The sequence below is a fragment of the Choloepus didactylus genome, chromosome 8, assembly GCF_015220235.1.
Source record: "Choloepus didactylus isolate mChoDid1 chromosome 8, mChoDid1.pri, whole genome shotgun sequence".
NCBI classification, from domain to species: Eukaryota; Metazoa; Chordata; class Mammalia; order Pilosa; family Megalonychidae; genus Choloepus; species Choloepus didactylus.
The window spans coordinates 87,422,636-87,446,266 of record NC_051314.1 but is presented as its reverse complement, the minus strand read 5'-3'; the positions used below and the strand labels follow the sequence as shown (position 1 = coordinate 87,446,266).

At 40.1% G+C, this 23,631-nt stretch overlaps 1 protein-coding gene and 1 pseudogene across 1 annotated transcript; both read right to left on the bottom strand.

The window, feature by feature from the left end:
- LOC119542802 lies at window positions 1-11,451 on the bottom strand (annotated as a pseudogene).
- A 10,543-nt stretch (window positions 11,452-21,994) lies between these two features.
- On the bottom strand, window positions 21,995-22,930 carry LOC119543129 (olfactory receptor 8S1-like). The gene has a single exon (XM_037847816.1). It carries the CDS (start codon window positions 22,928-22,930, stop codon window positions 21,995-21,997), a length of 936 nt encoding a protein of 311 aa, XP_037703744.1.
- Window positions 22,931-23,631: the final 701 nt, after the last annotated feature.

Sequence of the window (23,631 nt, the reverse complement as noted above, 5' to 3'; positions counted from 1 at the left end):
CTACAAACAGCCACAGCTTTTTGTGCCATGCCAGCTACACCCTGAGACACGATGGTGAAGATTCAAATCAACAGATTTGTCTGTGTTGGGTGCCTGGTCTCCAGGGCTGCTGTACACTCCAGGAAAGTACAGGTCATGGCCTTCAATGACCCCTTCATTGACCTCAATTACATGGTCTACACACTCCAGTATGATTCCACCCTTGTCATGTTCAAAGGCACCATCAAGGCTGAGAAAAGGAAGTTTGTCATCAATGGGAATCCCATCAGTATCTTCCAGGGGTGAGATCCTGGCAGCATTTAATGGGGTGATCCTGGTGCTGGATATGCCGTGGAAGCCACTGGTGTCTTCACAACCTGGAGAAGGCTGATGTTCACCTGAAGGGTGGCACCAAAAGAGTCATCATCTCTTCCCTTCAGCTGATGCCCCCATATTTGTTATATGTGAACCATGAGGAGTAAGACAACTCCCTCAAGATTGTCAGCAATGCTTTCTGCACTACCAGCTAACTGGCCCCCCTGGCCAAGGTTTTCCATGACAACTTTGTGGAGGGACTCGTGACCACCATTCATACTATCACTGCCACACAAAAGACTGTGGAAAGCCCCTCCAGGCAAATGTGGCATGAAGGCCAGGTGGCTGCCCAGAACATCATCCCTGCATCTACCGGCTGCCAAGGCAGTGGGCAAGGTCATCCCAGAGCTGAGTGGGAAGCTCACTGGCATGGCCTTCCATGTTCCAATCCCCAGTGTGTCCATTGTGCATCTGACCTGCCATCTGGAGAAAGCAGCCAAAAACAGTATCATCAAGAAAGTGGTGAAGCAGCCAGCAGAAGGCCCCTAAAAGTCATCCCGGGCTGCACTGAGGACCAGGGTGTCCCCTGTGACTTTAACAGTGACACCCATTCTTCCACTTTTTTTCTTGCAATTTTATTGATACAGTCACATACCATACCATCATATAAAGTGTACAATCAATTGTTCACAGTATCATCATATAGTTGTGCATTCATCACCACAATCAATTTTTGAATATTTTCATTATTTCAAAAAATTAAAAAAATAAAAAGAATAAGAATAAAAATAAAAATAAAAATAAAAATAAAAATAAAAATAAAAAAGAACACTGAAAACAACCCATCCTTCCCATCCTCTCCTATTATTCATTTACTTTTTTGTTACCATTTTTCTACTCATTTATCCATACTCTGGATAAAGTGAGTGTGAGCAACAAGGTTTTCACAATCACATGATCATGTGATCATATAAGCTATGTAGCTATGTAGTTATTCAATTGCCTTCAAGAATTGAGGCGACTGGGTTGCAGTTCAACAGAGTAAACATTTCTTGATTTGTGAAACAATAGTATATGTATAGCTGTGTAACTGCATACAGATGTATAAAGGGGTAGAAAACTGAATATATCTAACTATATAGAAAGGGAGTGAAAAAATATGACAGTAAAAATGTCAAATTGAAATCAAGAGACAGGGATTTCAGTCCCTAGAATTAGCTCTTCCGCAATCTTGTGCAAATCATCTTTGGATCTATGAAATGGGGCGGTTGGATCAGATTATCTCCAAAGGGACTCCAATTTGAGTTTCCTAACATTCTGGGATAGTCACCACTTCAGCTGCAGACAGATAAGCCCATTTCTACAGGTAAGATGCATCACCTCCACCTTTGCAGTCCCAGCCTCCACTTGAGGAGCCCTTTAAAAGGCACATTCTCAGTGTATCTCACTCACTAGTGTGGATAGCAGACAGCCGTGAAGTGCAAGAAGAGCCTAGAAACACTTCCAGTAAGGCTGCTGCTACCTGAGAGGGGACTATACAGCCAGGTGAGGTTCCTGGTTTTGATTGTCCTTTCTTTCCAGGGTCTCTGGATGTTATTACCTGTCTCCAAGCTTCCAGCATTACAGATAACAATCCGGTGTATCTGTAACTCATCTGAGTTCTTCTACTTTGCAAGTACTTTATTCCTCTAGATGCTTGTAAAATTTTTTAGTTTAACAAATTCAATAGTTTTTAGGATAGCCTAGGTAAGTGCCATTGTCCGTAAATCTTGCATGCATCTCAGTGGGCCCTTTTAATCTGCAGAGTAAATTGTTCTTTTCCCATCTGTGGAAATTTTCCTTGTGTATATAAGAATTCCCTCTACTCCCTTTGCTTTTTCCTCCTAATATTCACAGATCTTCTTCTAAGCCTCCTATCTATACTCATGATTTCCATTTCTTTGTATCTTTGAGTTTTATATAGCTCTACTCTGATCTTCCAAGCCACAAATAGAGTTCTCAATAATTACCATTCCCTTTTTAAATTTTTCCATCAAATTTTCAGATTCAAAACACTCTACTTATGTCTTAACTGTTTTTGTGATTTTGATCTTTGTTATCAAAATTGTCTGTTTCCTCAGGCAGCTCACTTTCACCAGGAGCCACTTCTCCCTTCATTCATTCAAAAACAATTTGCTGGGCCCTATTCCAGATGCTGAGAATACTGAAAGGAACACAAAAGAGGGGAATCCTAGCTTCTCTGGAGCTGACGCCTACTACAGATATTGTCCTTTGCTTTCCTTGCCTTCCCTTGGCTCTGTCCACCTTGAGACATGGATGGCCCTCATGGAGAAGCAAACCCATGATTGGCAGGTGGCTCACAGACTGCATCTATGGGGCAGTATCGTGCTAATCAGTATGCTGCTAGTCTACTACTTGGGTTACTGTTAGAAATCTCAGTTCAACCAAACAGAAACACACACTCAGCACACCTCCCCAAGCCCTTAGCCTCCCTACTATTGTTCCTATTTCCATCTAGTTTAAAGGAGACAATCTCCTGCACCATCTTCTTTGGCGACGTAGGCAGAGTCTATGGCCTTGCAAACACTTTCAGACCTTACCTGTGTGCTGGTCTCAGCAGCCTTTCTGTTTAGGAGAGGGGGGTGAAGGGGAGTTGGAAGTTAAGAGGTTAAAGATGTGCTCAGGTGCCACCTTTGCCCTCCAGTGCCTTTGGTATGGCAGGCTTTAGATGGGCCCCACGGGCTTCCTTAGGGAGGTTTTCCTACAGATGACTCACATTGACAAGTGAGGTAGAAACTTGGGACTGATAATCCAGGCCTATTTCTGCACAGGCTGGCTGTGTGACCAAGACTTTCACTTCTGTGGGTCTATACTTCTGTAACTCTAAAATAAACAGAGCTGTACTTCATGGTTCCTTGGGTTCCTCTAGCAGTAAAATTCTATTTGCTTATTTTCTACAAAATGCCTGGAGTACTGGAAGAAGAGGCTGAGGGGACAGAGTTATCCCTTCTTAGTCTTATAGCTATTATGAGCAGGCTGTGTAGACTATTCCTGTTTTTCTCATTCAGACCACGGGCTAGACTACCCACAGCTCATGCTCAGTAACATTCATTGATTGAGAGCTAAACAACCTAATGCCACTTATAAAGCTGAAGAATAGCATCCCATAGTCCCTGAGACAGCCCAAGTTTTGTGACTTCAGAAAATGTGGGCAATTTCTTAGGCTGTCTGGGACTTTGCTTAGATGAGAGGACTACAACATGGGTGGCAACAAGAGCAGTGCCAGGCTCATTCTCAGGAAACATCAAAATCACTTGGGGCACCTGTAGAAATGCAGAACTTCCAGGCCTTACCTTGAATCTGCTGAAGCAGAATCTATGATAGTAGGGTCCAGGAATCTGCATTTTAAATAAGTGGCCAGGACCAGGTGATTCTGTGACTTCCCTAATCTTCCCCCAAGTTTCCTAGCAGGGGCCCTGATGACCTTCAGGAAGAGTAACCAGCACAGAACCAGCATCCTGTGAAGGAAGGACAGGGGTAGGTGACTCCCAGCGTGATCCTTGCACCAACAGCACCACCTGGGAATTTGCTAGAAATGCAAATTCTCAGCCCCACTCCAGACCTACCCAGACTCAGAGGGGTAGTGCCCAGCAACATTGTAACAAGCCCTCCAGGTGATTCTGATGTATGCAAAGTAAAGTGTGAGAACTGCTGACTTAGTCAATGTCCATTAAGCAAGCACTGGATCTCAGCCTATTACCACAGAGATGTCTCTCAGCCTCAGATCGCTGAGATTTCACAGATACCCCGGGAGATAACTATTCAGTTATAACTTCATCTCCTCCCAAGTAGCCCCAGGAGCCACACCCCTTCCTTTCCTCTGGCGTTATTCTTTGATAATTTCTCCTTCTCACAGGGGCAAATTCTCTGGAGTTACAGTACTGGAGACCTGAATTCCAAATAGATCTTCAGTGCTTCACTGCAATAGGGAACCTACTAAATATCAGAGAGAAATCCCAGGCTTTGGTCTGAGCCAGTACAGAGAGGAGTGGACAGTTAGGGATGGAAACAAATGGCAAGGATCCTCTTTTGACCTGTCTGCAGCTGCCAGTGAGTGAGATCCAGACAAGGAAGGGCAGCGAGTGAGCATTCAAATGTAACTGTCACTCTGGCCCTGCTCCAACAGGACTTGAATGTGCAGGGTGGTCACATCAAAATGTTCATCCAAACACTTAGATCCCCTCCCTCCAAAATGCTAAAATACTTCTTGCCTAAAATAAAGATATTAAAAATGGGGAAAATCTGTATTAGTACTAGAAAACAGGGAAAGGGCTATCAATACTCCAGAAACTTGGACGGATTTCTGTGAGAAATAGAGAATCTGGGACCAGAGTGAGGGGAGGGTGGCCTAATTGGTTATGTCACGTGGTGGAGGAAAGGAGGTGGATGGTCCCTGTTCAGAACTCAGTGAAGGCTGACTTCCCTCTGTCAGTGACAGTTGAGACAATTACGTGGGATCCTTAAGAATATCCTGAAATGGAACCTTAGTACCCTTGACACTGAGGTCCTTTTAAATATATTAAGGAACAGCCTATCCATATGTAATTCAAATAAGACCAAAAGAAGCTGTGACTGAGTTTCACCACAGGTCCACACTGCTGCCCAGGGAAATAAACGAGTCAGAACCCCTCTCCATCTGTCGAAATGGCAGTCAGACATTTGCTTCAGGGGCTCAGCTACAGTCACCCTCCCCTTCCCCATCTTGCTCCCTCTGGCAGGGGAGCAACAACAGTTCTAGGAACCAGGGCCATTTGGGCACCTGGACTATCGCTTTTTTTTTATTAAATTCAGTTTTATTGAAATATATTCACATACCATACAATCATCCATGGTACACAGTCAACCATTCACAGTACCATCATATAGTTATGCATTCATCACCACAATCTATTTCTGAACATTTTCCTTACATCAGAAAGAATCAGAATAAGAATAAAAAATAAAAGTAAAAAAGAACACCCTAACCATCCCCCACATCCCACCATATTTTTCATTTAGTTTTTGTCCCCATTTTTCTACTCATCCATCCATACACTAGATAAAGGGAGAGTGATCCAAAAGGTTTTCACAATCACACTGTCACCCCTTGTAATCTACATTACTATACAATTGTCTTCAGGAGTCCAGACTACTGGATTGGAGTTCGATAGTTTCAGGTATTTACTTCTAGCTATTCCAATACATTAAAACCTAAGAGGTGTTCTCTATATAGTGCATAAGAATGTCCACCAGAGTGACCTCTTGACTCCATTTGAAATCTCTCAGCCACTGAAACTATTTCGTCTCACTTTGCATCCCCCTTTTGGTCAAGAAGATATTCTCAATCCCAAGATGCCAGTTCCAGATTCATCCCCAGGAGTCATATACTGTGTAGCCAGGGAGATTTACACCCCTGAGAGTCGGGTCCCACGTAGGGGGGTGGGCAGTGAGTTCACCTACCGAGGTGGCTCAGTTAGAGAAAGAGAGAGGGTATTCAGGGGGAGACTCTTAGGCACAATTATATGCATGTTTAGCCTCTCCTTTGCAGTAACGAGCTTCATAACGGCAAGTCCCACGATAGAGGGCTCGGCGCATCAAATGACAATATCATCACCATGGACTATCATTTTTAAGCAGGAAGAAGAAAACAGCTAATGGATACTATGTGGGCATCACATTGGACAGAATAAAGAACACGAGAATTGTTTTACTAGTTTTAGCCTCTTGATGTCCTAACAGTTTTGTCTCACTGCAATGAAAAGAATCAAATAGTCTGATAGGATAGATCATCAAATGTGGAAGGCCCTAATGGACAGGACTGTAGTTGCCTAACAACCAGTCGCAATAGTAGAAACCTTGAAAATGAACTTACAGGTAACCAGGACGATGCCAGAGGCCTTCCAACACAGGCCTTGTGGAAAAATCCAAGGAATATTGAAGGATGCTTATTATTTCAAGCCAGTGAACTTCAGGAGACCATGTACCCTCAAGGCTCTCACAAGGCTTGAGAATACCAAGTAGACTCAAATAAGCTTCCCAAACAGCTTTTCTGTACTTCCAGTTGATTAGCTGCTGTTATTATGCCCTGACCCTCAATGATGATATCAGAACCTCATTTGCCAATAACTTCCTGCAGGCTGCTGTATTGTTGGCCAAGATTATCCCTTCCTGCTTCTAATTGAACTCCTGGAGTCAAGTGAAGAAATTCTGGTTTCATGCTTACTCGTGAGCCAGAAATAACACCAACTACGAATTCAGAATGCTCCTCAGCCATTCTAACCTCTGCTTCAGTGTAGCTTCCAGTGGCTACGGAGCCAGTGGAGCTCATTTCTGCAATGAGCAGGCACCCTTGATGCAAAGGCAAGCCCACTTCCTCAGGCCTTTCACAACTCTGAGCCTGGCACCATGTGAGCATTTACCAGATCAGCCCAGGAAGCTATTATAAAGACACCATCTTCATACTGTCTTTTTACTGTGTTTCCTATATCTGCAAATTTCTGATCTTCAACTATTAAGAAATCATGGAATTCTCCCAGTGCTCTTTCCTTTGGCGATAGCTTGAGGAGTGCCAGATGAGTGGCTACTGTTGCTTGGCTTCCCCAGGGCATGCCCAGCACCTGTCTGAGGGGAAGTCCTGCACAGGCCATGGCACCTGAGGAGTTGGTTAGCCATGGATGAGAGAAGGGTCTTGGTGTACACCCTTCCTCAGGACAACCTCACAGATTCCCACTCTTCCTGACTTAGGGTGGAGAGAGGGGCTGTGCCTTCCTGAGTCCATAACCAGGCAGCTGGAGAAAGTCATGGGAGGACCAAGTCACAGAGTACAAGAACCACCACCTCCAGCTGAGGCCGTCTTCAGCAGAAGATGCCAGCATATGAGGATGAACATCCAAGCAGGTGTGTGACAGCCCAGAAGAGAACAAGGTCAAAGGATGGCACACAACATAGATGGCACTACCAGGATGTCAAAACCATAAATGAGCCTCTTGCCAACTGTGCCAGTTTGTATGCATAATGTCCCCCAAGATGCCATGTTCTTTGGTGCAATCTTGTGGCAGCAGACATATTAGTGTTGATTAGGTTGGAATCCTTTTATTGAGTGTTTCCATGGAGATGTGATTCAATCAACTGTGGTGAGACATATGATTGGGTAATTTCCATGGAGGTGTTACCATACCCATTCAGGGTAGGTCTTAATTGAATCATGGAGTCTTATATAACAAGCTCACAAAGAAGGACCTCAGAGCAACTGAGAGTGACATTTTGGAGAGGAGCTACAGCCAACAGAGATATTTTGAAGATGGCCATAGAAAACGGATGCAGAGACACTTTGAAGAATACACAGGAGCTGAGCATGGAGCTGGAACACAACCTGGGATCAGCAGATGCCAGCCACGTGCCTTCCCAGTTAGCAGAGGTTTTCTGGGTCCCATTGGCCTTTCTTTGGTGAAGGTATACTTGTGTTGATGCCTTCATTTGGACATTTTCATGGCCTTCAGACTGTAGCTTTGTAACCAAATAAACTCCTATAAGAAGCCAATCCATTTCTGGTATTTTGCATAATGGCAGCATTAGCAAACTGGAACACCAACCAAATACAAAATCATTCTCAGAAGAAAGAAAGGGATAGGCAGAGAACCCTGATTTTGCAAATTTACCCAAAAGAGAATAAACTTAATACAGAAGTGACAGAAACTTCTTGAATTGCCAAGATCAGTTTTCCACAAACAGCAGAGGGCTTGAGAGCTCAGTTGATTTTGGTTTTGGACACTTAACCTGTTTGTATACCCGAGGTCTGTGACCATGAAATTCTTACCCAATGCACAGAGTTGCTTTACTAGAGCTACTGAAACTTTGAGCACCTTTGAGCAAACAGAAGGATAACTACTCCCTTTGTACACAAACAAAATTATATGTAGCATCCACAGCTTCCAGTCTGGGGGTAACTGCTGTCCAGAGAGCTGAAGTCTCTGCCTCAGGAAAGACAGTAGGCAAAAGCAGAAAATACAGGAGATGAGACTGATGCTTGATTCACAGTAAATGCCTCTTCACCTGCCAGCTAGGTTGTGGGAATCAGAGTTATTCATAGTGACTAGTGATGCTATCCCCAGCATGTGTTTTCAGCATTTTCCCTCCGCTTAACCTCTGTACACTGTTGGTACCGGAGTAAGCCTGCTAGGACCAGCACTCCTACTCACACACACCACATGGACTATCATCAAATAGTCTCACAAGCATTAATTTCTCTATCTCCTAGGATGGAGAATGAACCATTAAGTCTGAGTTTCTAGTGTTCGTCATGGAAGACCATGAACAACTTCAGTTCAGAGCTGCCAAGCCTTTATGAAGCAGCCCCACAGAAGCTCCCCAGCAATCAGAGTAAGAATAGAGCTCTCCTTGGGCAGGCCTTCCTGAGCATTTTTGAAACTTGGGAGCAAGCAGAACATTGAGAAGAAATGACTCAGTGTAGAGAGAAACAGAGCCCATGAACTTTTACACTGGGAACCCTGGCTTCAGAGGAATAATGCTCAATACTCAAGCATTTTGTGGTTGGCCATGGGTATGAAAAAGAGAAAAAGCCAGCTGTTTGGTTGTCAGTCTGCTTAATTTCATTAAAGCTGCAATGGTACAAAAATACAGTAGAATTATGCTAGTGTAGGGATTTTAAGTCACTTTAATGGGGTTGTTTGTCAGTTATTTTTAAGCTCTAATTTTTGCCTCATATGATTTGTTATGGTGTTTTTGTTGGATATTAGGCACACCAGATAGACTTCTGAATCCCAGTGGGAACTGCTGTAGGAATAACGCATCTTTTTATAGACTGGGCTTTTATCTGTTAGCAACTAGGGTAACAAAAGTTCACGTAGACACAATTCACTTCTCTGGGCATTAAAATGGACAGATGACTGAAATTAAGACCAACTGAATGGCATTGCAGACCACACTGCTGATAACACTCATTCCATGTACGGCTTTTTTATTGGCTTCTAGAGCACCCACTGAGGAGCATCCGGGGCCATGCCTGAGCTAGTGTATATTGGGATCATCTATTTCCCACAAAGACCTTTCTGTACATGCACTTATAGCCTATCTTTCAGGCTGAACACCAGAGATAGTCAAGAGCTCTTTCCCTTCATAGAGTTAAAAATGTCATACTGTTTTGTCTGTCATTTTGTCAAACTCGGCTTTTGAAATATCCTGTTTGTAGTTCTAAATGGGCTAAATAAATGGCTATTGGTTTTTCCTGTCTGCCATCCATCCCCAGCACACCCTGAATTTCCTTTTGGAAATCACCTCTTCCCCACTGAGTCCATGTAATTCCACGGGGCGCTGACCAGACATCCCCAGCCCCAGGGGTTGGATATGAGCCAGTCACTCCATAGTGACAGATTTCAGGGATGGGCACATGAATCAAGCCCAGTCATGGAGCTTCAAGCCTGGCACTTTTACTGGAAGAGGAAAGTGTCTTTTCACTGGACTTGCTGAATTGGCAGGATATGAGTCTAGAACTGCTGGCCGCCATCTAATCACCACTCAGAGAAAACTTACACAAAGCAAAAGACAGCAAAGCTGAGACACAGAGAGGTGCATGTTCTGGGTGCCACTGAGTACCTGAAACTAGAGCTACCTATAGATGTGTTTGTAATTTGAACCAACAAAATTCCATTTTTTATTAAACCAGTCCATGTTTAGATTCTATTGCTTGCAACCAAGAGTCAGATATAGGTACAGAACCAGGGTCCTTTTGAATTGTTATGGAGCAGCTTCTGAATAAGCTATGGAAAACAGGTAAGTATGAGCAGAGTCTAGTGTCCAGTATTTCTGCAGACATTCCTAACCAAGGTTCATGTAAACCAACCACAAGCCAGAGTTAGAACAAGGGGTACAGGTCAACAACCATTCAACACACAACTCCAAGCACATAGAAACACACTGGTAAAAGTCCAGTGTAAACTTGGACTAATTTAACTAGCTCCAAGTCTGATCCTGCTACAAAATAGAGAAAATTACAGTACCTTCTTATCCGTAAGATTGCTGTGAGTTTAAATGTAACCATGTATGTTAATCGTTTACTCTCAACCTGGCATATAATAAATGCTTGATATCATCATCATCATTATTCACAAAACTCACAGTGCCTGCTATTGGCATCTAGCACAGTTCTTTGTATTGTTACAGTCACTCACTATTATTTAAATGAATATTAAGCAGTATTTATGTGAAAAAAAGAAATTATGGCATTTTGCCAGAGTTGTCATCTCCTTCATCACACATCCAGAGTAAAATCCTTCAAGATATCTACATGGTACTTGAGCATGCAGATGCTGGGTCCTAACACATCTGCTAGCTGCAAGAGCTTCCTGGACTCTGAAACATCAGCAGACAAAAACTGGTCTCCTTCTTTTGCATAAGCTTCAGAAGTTTCAGTGCAACCGTGGGCATCTCAGACAGCTCTGCCCATGCCCCAAATCTGAGTTCTTGGGTACTTTCTTTACAGAAGGGAGAGAACCATTTTGATTAGCAGCCACAAAAACAGTCTCCTGAATAAATCTCTTCACTCTCTCAACCATCTTGGCATCAATTTTTTTTTTTCTGCTGCTCAAGAATCACCAGCATTTTGGACAATGTACACACAGAGTGGAGACGAATTCCATGCCCCTGTAGCTTCTCCTTGCTTCCCTGCTCTCTGTCCAGTAGCACTACGGCATCAATGACCTTCAACCCCTCCTTCTGAAGAACCTCAACAGTTTCCAAAGCACTAGATCCACTGGTAGCAACATTTTCAATTATCAAACAAGTTTCTCTTGGATTAATACCTACTACAAGATGTTTGGTACCATAATCCTCTGATTCTTTCCTTCTAAGAAGCATTGGAATTTGGTTGGTTGAACAAGTAACTGTAGTCAAGGGTAAAGCTGCATAAGGTACTCCACACACGGTGTCAAAATTGATCCCCACATTTTGGGTAGTTTGCAATGAAATATCCACAGCCTGACCCAGAAGACGTGGTTGAGAACCGATGCCACTCAGATCAATGTAGATGGGGGAGGAGATCCTGCTCTTCAGCATGAAATTTCCAAACTTGAAAGCCTCCACAACCTACAGCCCAGTTACTAATGGACCCTACACTGCACTGGCAGTGCCATTGTCATTGTGCTCCCAGTTCACCCCAACTCCCACCCTTCCACTTTTAATGCTGGGGCTGGCAGTGCCCTCAATGACCACTTCATCAGCTCCGTCCCTGGTATGGCAATGAATTTGGCTACAACAAACGGGTGATTGGTCTTATGACCCACATGGGCTCCAAGGAGTAAAAGCCCCTTGAACACCAGCCCCAGCAACAGCAAGAGAGGAAAAGAGACACTGTCAGCTGCTGGGGAGTCCTGGCCACAAATTGATCTCTCAAAACTGAGAATCACCCATCCTCCATGGCTTCCATCCCAGAGCCCCTAAACCAGGAGAGGGGCCCAGAGAGACTTACCTTGTCATATACCATCAATAAAGTGCACTGTACCCCCCAAAAAGTAAAAGTAAGATAAAGACTTTTTAATAGAAATCATAGCTGTGCTGATTCATTTTCCTGGGACTGGAGCTACATTAAGTGTTAAAGGAAGTTCTTCAGGAAGAAGAGGTATTATGCAGGGTGGAAATACAAAGCAACCAGAAAATGAAGGGCTTGAGAAATGGTCAGAATAAAGGGAAAGACAGAAAACAGTTTTTTTCTTGTTTTTAATTGTTGAAAAATAATGAACTGGACAAAATAAAAATGTATTATTGGGTTTATAACATATAGAGAGGTAAATTGTATGACTTATTGAACAAACAATGGGAGAAGGAAAATGGAAGTATATTGTTGTAAGTTACTTACATTATACATGAAATGGTACACTATTGGGAGGTAGATCTAATAAGTTAAATATATACATAATAAACCTTATAGCAACCAACAAATTAAAAAAAAAAAAGAGACATAACTATTAAGTCAATGGTGGAGCTAAAATAAAATCACAAAATAAAATTAATACAAAGGAAGACAGGAAAAAAGAAAAAAATGAGCAAAGTAATAATGACAAATAGAAAACAACTAGAAGATGGTAGGTTGAATTCAACTATATTGTATTACTCAGGTATTTCTAGGGTAACAAAACTGACAGGAGATATCTGCAAATATTATGAGAATTTATAAAACTGTCACAGATAACTGTGGAGATTGGTAAGTATAAATTTTCCATAGGGCAGACTGCAAGCTAGAAATGCTAATGAACGCTTTCAATGAATTTCCCAGGAAAAACTGACCAGCTAAAGTAGAGATGGAAATTCTCTCTTTTGACTGCTGAAGTCGTAACTTCTCCTTTTAAAGCCTTCAATTGATTAGATGAAATGTCTCTCATTGCTGAAGGCAATCTCTTCAGTTGCTTGTAGATGTGATCAGCCATAGATGCAATCAATTTACTGATGATTAAAGTCCCTGAAATGTCCTCACAGTAACAATTAGGCCAGTACTTGCTTGACCAAACAACTGGACATCATTAGCTGGCCAAGTTGACACATAAGCCTAAGCATTACACGTATTAATATTTATATTAAACTCAATGGGCTAAACACCTGTGCTATGCAGAATAATGGTCCTTAAAGGTATCCAGGTCCTAATTCCTGAAACCTGAGAATGTTACCTTATATGTCAAACAGGGATTTACAGGTGTGCTTAAGTTAAGGATCTAGAGATGGGGAGATCATCTTGGATTACACAGGTAGGCCCTAAATGTAACACACAGTGCCTTATAAGAGGAAAAGAGGGAGATTGCACCACAGGAGAGAGACATGGCATGTGTCAGAGATTAGAGTGATGCTCTTTCAAGATGTAGAAAGAAGCCACAAGTAAAGGAATTCAGGTGACCTCCGGAAGATGGAAAAGTCAAAGGAATGGATCTTTTCCTAGAGCTTCCTGCAGGAATCAGCACTGTTAACACTAACTTTAGTCCAGTGAAAGTGATTTTGGACACTTAGCCTCCAGAAGTATCAGAAAATAAATTTTTATCATTTAAAGATACTAAGTTTGTGGTAATTTGGTATGGGAACCATAGGCAATTAACACAGATTTTGGAACTTGGAAGTGGAGTATTGCATAACATACACCTACAGATGTGAAGTGGCTATAGAATTGAGTTATAGGTAGATGCTGGAAGAAATTGAAGAGCATGGTAGAAAAAGGCTACATTGTCTTCAGTGGACATAAGGGTGATAGTGGTACTGCCAAGAAAAAGGAACACAAGTAAAAATTCTATTTTGACTTAGAGAGTACCTGAATTGTCTTAAACTGGTAAAACATGAACATTAAATGTGCTGCTGTGGGTGGGAGTTGGGTCAGAAGGAAATGAGGAACATGGAATCAGAAACTACAGGAAAGGGGATCCTTGTTAGATACTGGCAGAGAGCTTGGAGGAATTGTTCTTTAAAGATGGAGGAAGAGACCACAAGCAAAGGAATACAGGTGACTTATGTGGAAAGCAGAAGCTTTAAGCAATGAACTTGGATATTTAGTGGAGGCAATTGCCAAGCAAAGCATTTAAGTTTTGAATGATGTTGAATAGGAGTAGTGATAAGAGACACGCTTGCCTTGTTCCCCAATGTTTGGGGGAAAGCGTGAATTTTCTCTTGATTATGTTTGATGTTAGATGTTGACTTTTTTGACAGTTTTATCAGATGAAGGAATTGACCCTCTACCCCTAGTTTTCTGAGAGTTTGTACCATGAAAGGTGCTGGATTGTGTCAAATGCTTTACCTGCATCTTGTGGTATTATCATGTTATTTTTCTTCTGTAGCTTGTTGATATGATGTATTAGATTAATTAATTTTCAAATACCCAGCCAGCCTTACATACCTGAAATAAACCGAGGTGTTCTGAATGTTTATTTCTTTTTATACTTTGGTGGATATGATTTGCTTGAATTTTCTTGTGGATGTTTCATCTTTGTTCATGAGAGATATTAGTATGTATACGTCATTCCTTGTTAAGTCTTTACATGGTTTTGGTATTAGTGTAACTGGACTCATAAGTATGTGTTAAGAAGTGTTATTGCTGGTTCTCTTTTCTAAAAGAGATTGTAGAGAATTGGTATTATTTACTCCTTAAATGTTTGGAAGAATCCACCAGTGAAACTATCTGGGCCTGGTACTTTCTCCTTCAAAATGTTATTAATTATTGATTCAATTTCTATAATACATATAAGCATATTCATATAATCTATTTCTCTTTGTGTAAGTTTTAATAGACTGTATCTTTAAAGAATTGGTCAATTTCATGTAAGTTATCATATTTGCGGTCATAGAATTTTAATCATATTCCTTTCTTATCCTACTCATATTCATGGAATCCATAGTAATGGCCCCACTTCATTTCAGATATTAGTTATCTTGCCTTCTCTCTCTCTCTCTCTCTCTCTCTTTCTCTCTTTCTCTGTTAGTTTTTCTAGCATTTTATTAATTTTATTGACCTTTTCAAATAGTAGCTTTTGGTTTCACTGATTTTATTTATTGATATACTGTTTTCAATTTTATTTATTTATGTTTTAATTTCTATTATTTCTAATATTCTGCTTCATTTCCATTTAATTCAACAACTTGAACTTTTTGGTACTTTTCACAAATGAACTGATCTATATCAGATACAATATTGATTGTCCTGGACGATGAGGTTGGATATGGAAAGGATAATTTTTATCATAGTAAAATATATTGAACATCAAATTTACCATTTTAAACATTTAAAAATACACAGTTGATTGTCATTAAATAATTCACAATATTGTGCAATCAACAACATTTTCTACTCCCAAACTTTTTATCACCCAAATGGAAGACCTCTACCTGTTAAGCACTTATGCCCCATTTCTCCCCACCCTCAGGCCCTTGCAAATGCTAATCTGCTTTCTGTCTCTATGGATTTGCCTATTCTGCATATTTCATATAAACCAAATCATGTAATATTTGATCTTTGGTCACTGGCTTATTTCCTAAACATCATAATTTTATGGTCCATCCCTATAGTATGTAGCATATAAGAATACTTCATTCCTTCGTATAGCTGACTAATATTCCATACCATGGGTACACTGCTTTTGTTTATCCTTTCATCTGTGTACAAGTTTATTTGGAGCAACAGTTTCAACTTTGGGGACATACATCTATGAGTGAATATGCCAGTGTTATGGTAAATCTATGTTTAACATCCTGAGAAATGAATAAATAGTTTTTTACATCATTTTCACCATTTTACATCCCCAGCAGCATGCATGGGTGTTACAATTTCTCCATATAACACTAATACTAGATTTTCCTTTTTTATAAATTCTTTAACATCTTAATAGGTCAAAGTGGCATGTCATTGTGGTTTTATTTTCATTCCCCTAATAACTATTGATGTTGAGTATCTTTTCATGTACTTTTTTGCCATTTGTAAGAGAATATTTTTTAAGTAAAGCTTTTATTTTAGAATAGTTTTAGGTTGACAAAAAAATTGTGCATACAATATAGCATTTCCATATAACGTACACCCAGATATTAACATTTTATATCAGCATGGTGTATTTGTAACAATTAATGAACTGATATTGAAATATTTTTATTAACTAAAGTCTGTGCCATATTCAAATGTCTTTGCTTTTACCTTAGAAAATGTAAGTGTCCCTTTTCTATTCCACAATTCATTTAGTTGCCATGTCTCCTTGGCTCCTCTGGCTATGACAATTCTTAGACATTCTTTGTTTTTGATGACCTTGACAATTTTGAGGAGTCCTTGAAGTTATTTTGCAGAATGTCCCTCAATTTGACTTTGTCTGATATTGTTTTCAGGTTAACCAGAGTTTGGGTGTGGGGTTGGAGAAGACCAGAGAGGTGAAATGCCATTCCCATCACGTCCTATCAAGGGTACATACTAGTATCATGACTTATCACTGTTGATGTTAACCTTGATCATCTGGTTGAGAAGGTGTTTGTCAGGTTTCATCACTGTAAAGTAACTCCTTTTCTCCCTTTTCATATTATACTTTCGGAAGGAAATTACTATGTGCGGTCCACATTTAAAGAGTGGGGAGCTGTATTCCACCTCCATGAAGGTGCAGTATCTACATCAATCATTTGGAATACTTCTGTACAGAGATTTGTCTATTCTCCACCATTTATCTAATATTCAATCATTTATTTTGTCACTATGAACACACTAGTAATTATTTTATACTTTTTTTTATAATATAATACTACTTAATTTATTTAGTTGCTCAAACTGTCCCAGTGTTGGGCAGGGAGAGCTCTTTAATTTGGTTTCTGTGCTCATTTGTGGGTTTCTCAAACACTTCTTTACTTTCTGGCAGTTCAGAATGCTTCAGGCTTATCTCATATGTTCCCTGCTCCAGCCCTAGAATCAGTCATTTGTCCAAGCATCCTGGGTTCCTTTCACTGGAAGATGGTATTAGAAACCAGATCTTGGTGCTTATGTGCTCATTGCTCCTGGGATGTTATTACTTCTAGGCTCCCTCAGCTGACAGAGCAAGGAAGTATACCAACCAATGTACACACAGATATCTATAAATATTTCTTTATTTATCCAGGAAAAACAATATTTTAATTTTCCTTCCTTGGATTACAAAAGAAAAGGTGACAGACAAAATATTAAAATTATAGGTAATCTTGACTGTCTTATTGTGTATTCTTCATATTTTTAGACATAAAAGTGCATTTTGTTTATAATTGAAGAAACAATAATGTTAAATACCATTAAATAATTGACAAATTATCATACCATTGAGTTACTTATCAAAATTCTGGAAGCATATCTGTCATATAGGTATAAATTGTATAAATTGACTAGCATCATTATTGGCACATATTAACAGTTCAGCTAATCATAGTCTCCTAATTTCTTTATTATAATGACAAAGAACAGCATAATAATAAAATACATAAATAAGAAGATCTGTGAATTAAAAACCTATTTTCTCTTTAGCTCACTCGATCCCAGGAAAAAGAGAAACCACCTGTTTCTAAAAACATTACATCTCTTTATACTCATATCCCCCGTATTCACCCCAACTAACCTTGGGGCTTCAGGTTGCAGTGGGAAGGAGTATCTTTTTTAAGGTCCAGTATGATCAAGAATGGGGAAATGGAGTCAATTTGGTGGGTGCAGGCCATGGAAGCACCAGGGAATATGGGGAGACTACTTGAGGCTTAGAAGGTGAACACCGTTTTTGAAGACAATGCAGGAGGTGGAGGCCTGACCCAAGTGTACATTGTGTGCATCCTGACTCATAAAGGAAGTTTCCTGGTGATGCCAGCAGAGTGTGTGCATAATGCACTTATTTCTGGAGGAGGATCGGGGGCAAGTCTGTGGTCAGTGCGATGGTCCATTATTAAGATCATCCATGTGTCTTCTTTGAGCAGAGTGTCTTTTCTAGGATAGAGACCCAGGCAGCATCAAGCAGCAGAAGGAACAACAGCAATGATGAGGGAAAACAGGAAATCAGCATCCAGGCTTTTCTTGGTTTTCTAGAACCACAAAACCACAGAATTCATGCATAACCCCATGGATGGTTGTAGAGACCTACAGTTGGAGTGAAAGTAAATTTTCTTCACTCATAGGACAGGAAGCTTTGAGAGGACAAATAGAGGACAATAACATTTCATGAAGGATGGACAATGAATCTTTACCACCACATGGGCAAATTAAGAAGTAACTTGACAAGGAATTTCTATCCACATGGGTGAAAGAGAGTTACTGCAGGAGGCTGGAGCAATGTCTCAACACAACAATATCCAGAACCTCCGGAATAAATATTCACTGCTTGGTTAGTATTTGACAGTTAAGAAACAAGGGGAATAGTCAAGGCACAACAGATCTGAGCTCCAAGTCAGATTCCTAGTTTAGAACATGTAGGAAGTTACCTTCCATTCAATAGCAAAATGGTGACAAGACACTGTCACCATTCAATGTGAGGGGACATTATGGAAAAGCATCTGAGAGATGGATATTCCTGATCAAGGAATAAAGGTGACATGAGAAATTAAAGCATCTGTGGCTACAGAGCTTCCTCATGTCTAAGCACTCACGAGATCTGGCTGCCCATGCAGAATTAATGGAATCACAAACAGTGGAAGTTAGTTTTTAGAATATATTGTAAATCACTGTTTACACAATTAAAAATTTTTAAAGAATATAAATATAAAAAAATTAAGAGAAAATTGATGTATTATACATTACAATATTCACAACCAATATGCATGTAATGGTTAATGTCTTCTTATATAAAGAACTCTATCAAATTTGTAAGAAAATCATTAAATGCTTATTTTCTAAAAGGATGAAGAATGAGTCAAACTACTTACACAAATAATTCAATTAAGACATCATAATAAGTACAAATTATGATTAGTAAAAATATAAGAAACTACTCTGCTTCACAAGTAAAGGAATGCAAATTAATTCCACAGATATGTATTTTCTCACTGTATAATATTGCGATTTTTAAACACAAGTGAAAGAAAACTTAATGGGCATGAAGGGCACAAGGTAATATCATAGATTGCTATTACAGTGTAATTTGCTATCACCCCTGTTGGAAAACCTTGGCTAAGATGTCTTAAGAGTTTTCATGCACTTTGACATATTAATTTCTGTCTAGAAGATTTACAAATTACAGAAAAGTCTAAAATGTTTAAATATATTATTTATAATTGTGAGATTCTAATGTTTATTTTTTATAATCAAGGTGAGAAGCAAAGGATTAACTGAAGAACTTCAGAAGGTGCTTACCATCAGGGACTAAGATACGATTTTTAAAGCAACAGGAGAGAAGAGATAGCCCCTAAATGATTGTTGGAATGACAGTAGAGGGGTCAGCACAGTCACAACAGAAGGCAGAACACCAAGAAATCATATCTCAAATTAAAAAAAAAACCATCCATGTAAAATTATGTATACATCAAGAATATCTTTCATGAATGAGACAAATAAAAATATTCACATAAACAAAATTGGAAAATTTTTACAATCTAGTTACATGCTCTGAAAGAATTTTTAAAGAATGCATTGAGGAAGAAGGAAAATAATCCCAAAAGAATGTTTAGTTATAAGAAGTAATGGTTAAAGGATAAAACGGCTAAATTTAGATAAAATATAACTATTGCTAACATATAATTAGTTTTAATGTATTGTTAATAAAACAAGTGAAATATTTGCCAACAATATTGTTTGGGATGGGGAGAAGTCCAAGATGGATATATCTTACGAGCAGTATTTTAGTTTTTAGGCCAAGTGGTGGTATCATGGAGAGTTTATAAAATTATTAAAAACAAGCAAACATTATTAAAAAAAGGTGAAATAAAATAAAAGATACACATATATAGACCAATGATAAATGAAATTTTGACTAATTTAATTCTGTGACATGAGGTCCTAAGGGGGGAGATAAAAGCAAATAAGGCAATTGAAGGAAGTAAGGGACAAACAAAGACAGGAGGGAATGAAGGAAGACAGAACTTCTGACCTTAAATGTTTTGAGCACTTGCTTGGTGAATAACATAGGTCTTCGGAAAAACATTTAATACTAGGTGAGTTATTAAAAATGGAATGGCCTATGTTGTTAATGAAATATAAGAAAACTTAAAAATTATGTTTTAAAATGTGGATATATTTAACTATGATTGTGATTATGTAGAATGATGCATATTACAGTTTCTTCCAAGAGAAGAAAAATGGAAGAAAGATATTAGCAATAATTTTCATTGAGAGGTGGACTTTTTTTTTTCTTCAAAATTTTAAGTTGAAAAACTTTTAGAGATTAGGTAAAGATGAGTATTGCTTAGTATTATACAGAAATCAATATGGTTTTAAAAATTAAAGTAGAGAAGAAAACAAAATGGAAATTAAAATGCTAGCAAATTCATTACATATTTTCCTTATTATGGTGGGAAATAGAAACAAAATTTGACCACACGCTAAATTGCTTCATATACCCTCAGTGTAAAAATGCTTGCAGATGAGATATTGGCAAAAATAAGGCCAGTATCCTCAAAATGGGTAACTAGGTTGAATCACATATAAATAATTGAATATTTCATAAACATTTATTTAAATAATGCCATTAAAGAGAAATGTTTTGGCTGAAAACTCTCAAAATTTTCAAAGTAGGTGAAAGAGGAAAATAGATATGTAAAATGGAAAAATGGGGGAAAGTCCTAAATCAGCCTTTTGGGTATGAAATTCTGAGATTAGGTAATAAATATTTTCAATAAATGTTTTCCTGGATTAACAGATAAAGATGTTTCATTCCAAACCTCCTTTAGGAAAAGAATTTAGATGAATTTGGAGATCTGCCGAGGGCAGTGCCTGATGAGAGCAAACACTCGTGAAAGTGAGGGGCACAAAACGGGAAGGAGGAGGCCACCAAGTGAGCCTGATTGTCAAGGCTGCTTGGAAATTTCTGAGAATTTTTGAGTTTGAAGAAAGACTACCTACCCTTAGGGCCCAATATTTTGCCTTAGCACAAGGAAATAATTGAGGAATTACGTTCACCCTTAATCTCCCCTCTGCATTCACTGAGGAATCCAGCACATACACAGACCTGCATCTCCAAGTCCAGTTATCTCAAGGACGTCACCCTTTCTCTCTCTTCTGACCCTCATTGACTTCTTCTTTCTTAGTTCCCTCTTCTTCCTCCCATTCTGCCTTACATACTTTTTTTTCATAACTGGTCTTATCTTTACTAATTTCTTTTTCTTGCCAGAAGAGTGTCTTACATCCATGATTATCGTTAAGGCCAGTTAGTTTTCTGTTGGCCACCAACCACAAGCTTTTCTAGCTGCTTAGTTTTGTACTTCTTGGACTGGGTCCCTGCAGAGAACGCACGTATGCCAACTGGCTTCTCATTATACCCAGTCTCTGGAAAGCATGATGGGGAAGAAAAAGTAGCAGCTAATCTGGTTCTAGCAGAGTTTAGGCAGTATGTCTTCAGCAGCTGAGCATCGGCTGAAATTTTCCTTCCCTGGCCTCAGCACCTCCTCATCAGTCCCACAGTGGTGTTTCCTGTGGGGGCCTGCAGACCTCCCCTTTTCTGGCTTCCAGATGAAGGCGCCAGCAGAGACAAAGTCTATGGAATGATTCTGAGAGTCTGGTCTTTACCCTAACAGGATGACTCCCTCTCTCAGCCACTCTTACCTCCTTCTACCTTTTCCCCACCCACCCTCCTGTCTGAGCTCAAAACCTCTGAGTCTCAAGTTATGTCTATTTATTGTTAGAGGCTCTGACTTTTTGATTTCTGAGAAAATTTGTCCCCTAAATCTCAGACCACCTTCAAATCCAAATAAGAACTTAAATCATAGACAATGTTCTCACTGCTAAACCTAATGAGCATTTATACCAATAAATGGGAGAATAAGTCAGTAATTGCATTTTCTGTGTTCTAATTACCTGACCCATTGCTATGCAACTGAACACATTAACTATGACCAGGTAGCTTTGGTTTTACTTAGCATTTCCAAGGAAAGAGGCTCTTACAAGGCACTATGTCATATCTTCCATGAGCAAAGAATATTTGCTCAATGTCTGTTTTCAACTACCTTGATGTAATTCAGCCATGTATCACAAAAATCCTCCGTCTGGTCTATACTATCTGAAATGTTGTAAACCTTTTTGCAATATTCTATTCAGAGCTGATTTTACCTCGTTGTTCTTCAAGCTGTAGACAAGGGGATTCGCTAGAGGAGTGACCACACTGTACTGCAGGGAGAAAACAAATTCAAATGGAGAACCTGAGGTTGGCATGTAATAGCGAAGGAAAGCAGAACCATAGAACAAGCTCACTGCAGTGAGGTGTGAGGAGCAGGTGGAGAAGGCCTTGCTTCTGCCGGTTGTGGAGGTGATGTTCAGAATGGTGGAGACAATGCGGGAGTAAGAGAATAAGATCAGGAGCAATGTTGCAGAGGCATGCAGAAGGGCAGAGCCGATCAGAACTGCAAAGTTGGTGGAGACATCAGAGCAGGACAGAGGGAACAGAGAGGGCAGCTCACAGCTGAAGTGAGACATAATATGAGCCTCACAGAAGTCCAGATTCCAAGCCAGGAGGGTGTTGATGAGAGCGTCCAGAAAGGCCAGTCCCCACGAGGCCCACACCAGACCCTCACACAGCTGCTCTCCCATCACCTGGCCATAGAGCAGAGGGTGGCAGATGGCGGCATAGCGGTCATAGGCCATCACTGCGAGCAGGCAGACTTCCGTCCCAGCCGTGGCGAACACAAAGAAGACCTGAGCCAGGCAGCCCTCTACTGAGATGGATTTCCCCTGAGAAAGAAGGTTCTCCAGCATTTTGGGCTCAGTGACTGAGGAGTAGCAGAGGTCCAGGAAGGAGAGGCGACTCAGGAAGAAGTACATGGGGGTGTGGAGGTGGGAATCCGTCCTGATCACCAGCAGCAGCATCAGGTTCCCCATCAGGGTTAGGAGGTAAATCCCCAGGAAGAGCACAAAGAGCACAGCCTCAGTGTGGGGGTTGTCAGACAGCCGGAGGAAGATGAACTCGGTGACGGTGCTGTGATTCCCTAAGGCCATTATGGAAGATGCTCCTCTGGAATAAACACAGAGTCAGAGCTGAAGAATTCACCTTCGCTCCTGCCACCTCAGGGTTCCCTTATCATTATATGTAAACAGAGCTCTGTCCTCAGCTGCTCATTTTTTTCTCCTGGGTTTCTTTTGTATTCCTTCCCTCCCTGGATCCTTCCCTGACCTGATGGCTGACTGCACAACACCCAACCCTGAATCAACCCATTTTTTATCTTCCCCTTGGGGCTCCTCCAGTACAAATGACACACTTTTTCTGGCTAGTCATGACTAACTGGTTCCATTTCCTTGAACTGGCCCCTGCTTTTATCTTGCAACACCTCTGGTCGACTTTGCATGTGGCACACTTCCTTGAGAACCAGTTTTAATCGTTTGCTTTCCTCAATCATAGTTTTATGCTCCTCTTGGGAAAACCTGCCATGGTTCCATACTAGTTAACTACAACATGCTGTATTTGTTATACTTTTATTGTTTATGTGATATATTCAATTATTCAATGCAATGGACAGTTAATATATGCATGAGGAGTGGGAATAAGAAAGGAGATTGATAAATATATTTTTAACTTTATAAAAAAACTGAGCCTTAAATTGATAATACTTCTTCTGTATTCCAGTTTGAACATCCAAGATTTGTATCCAGTATATATGAGCCTAAAGCAGTTTTATTAATCCATGTGCTGTTTCCACAAC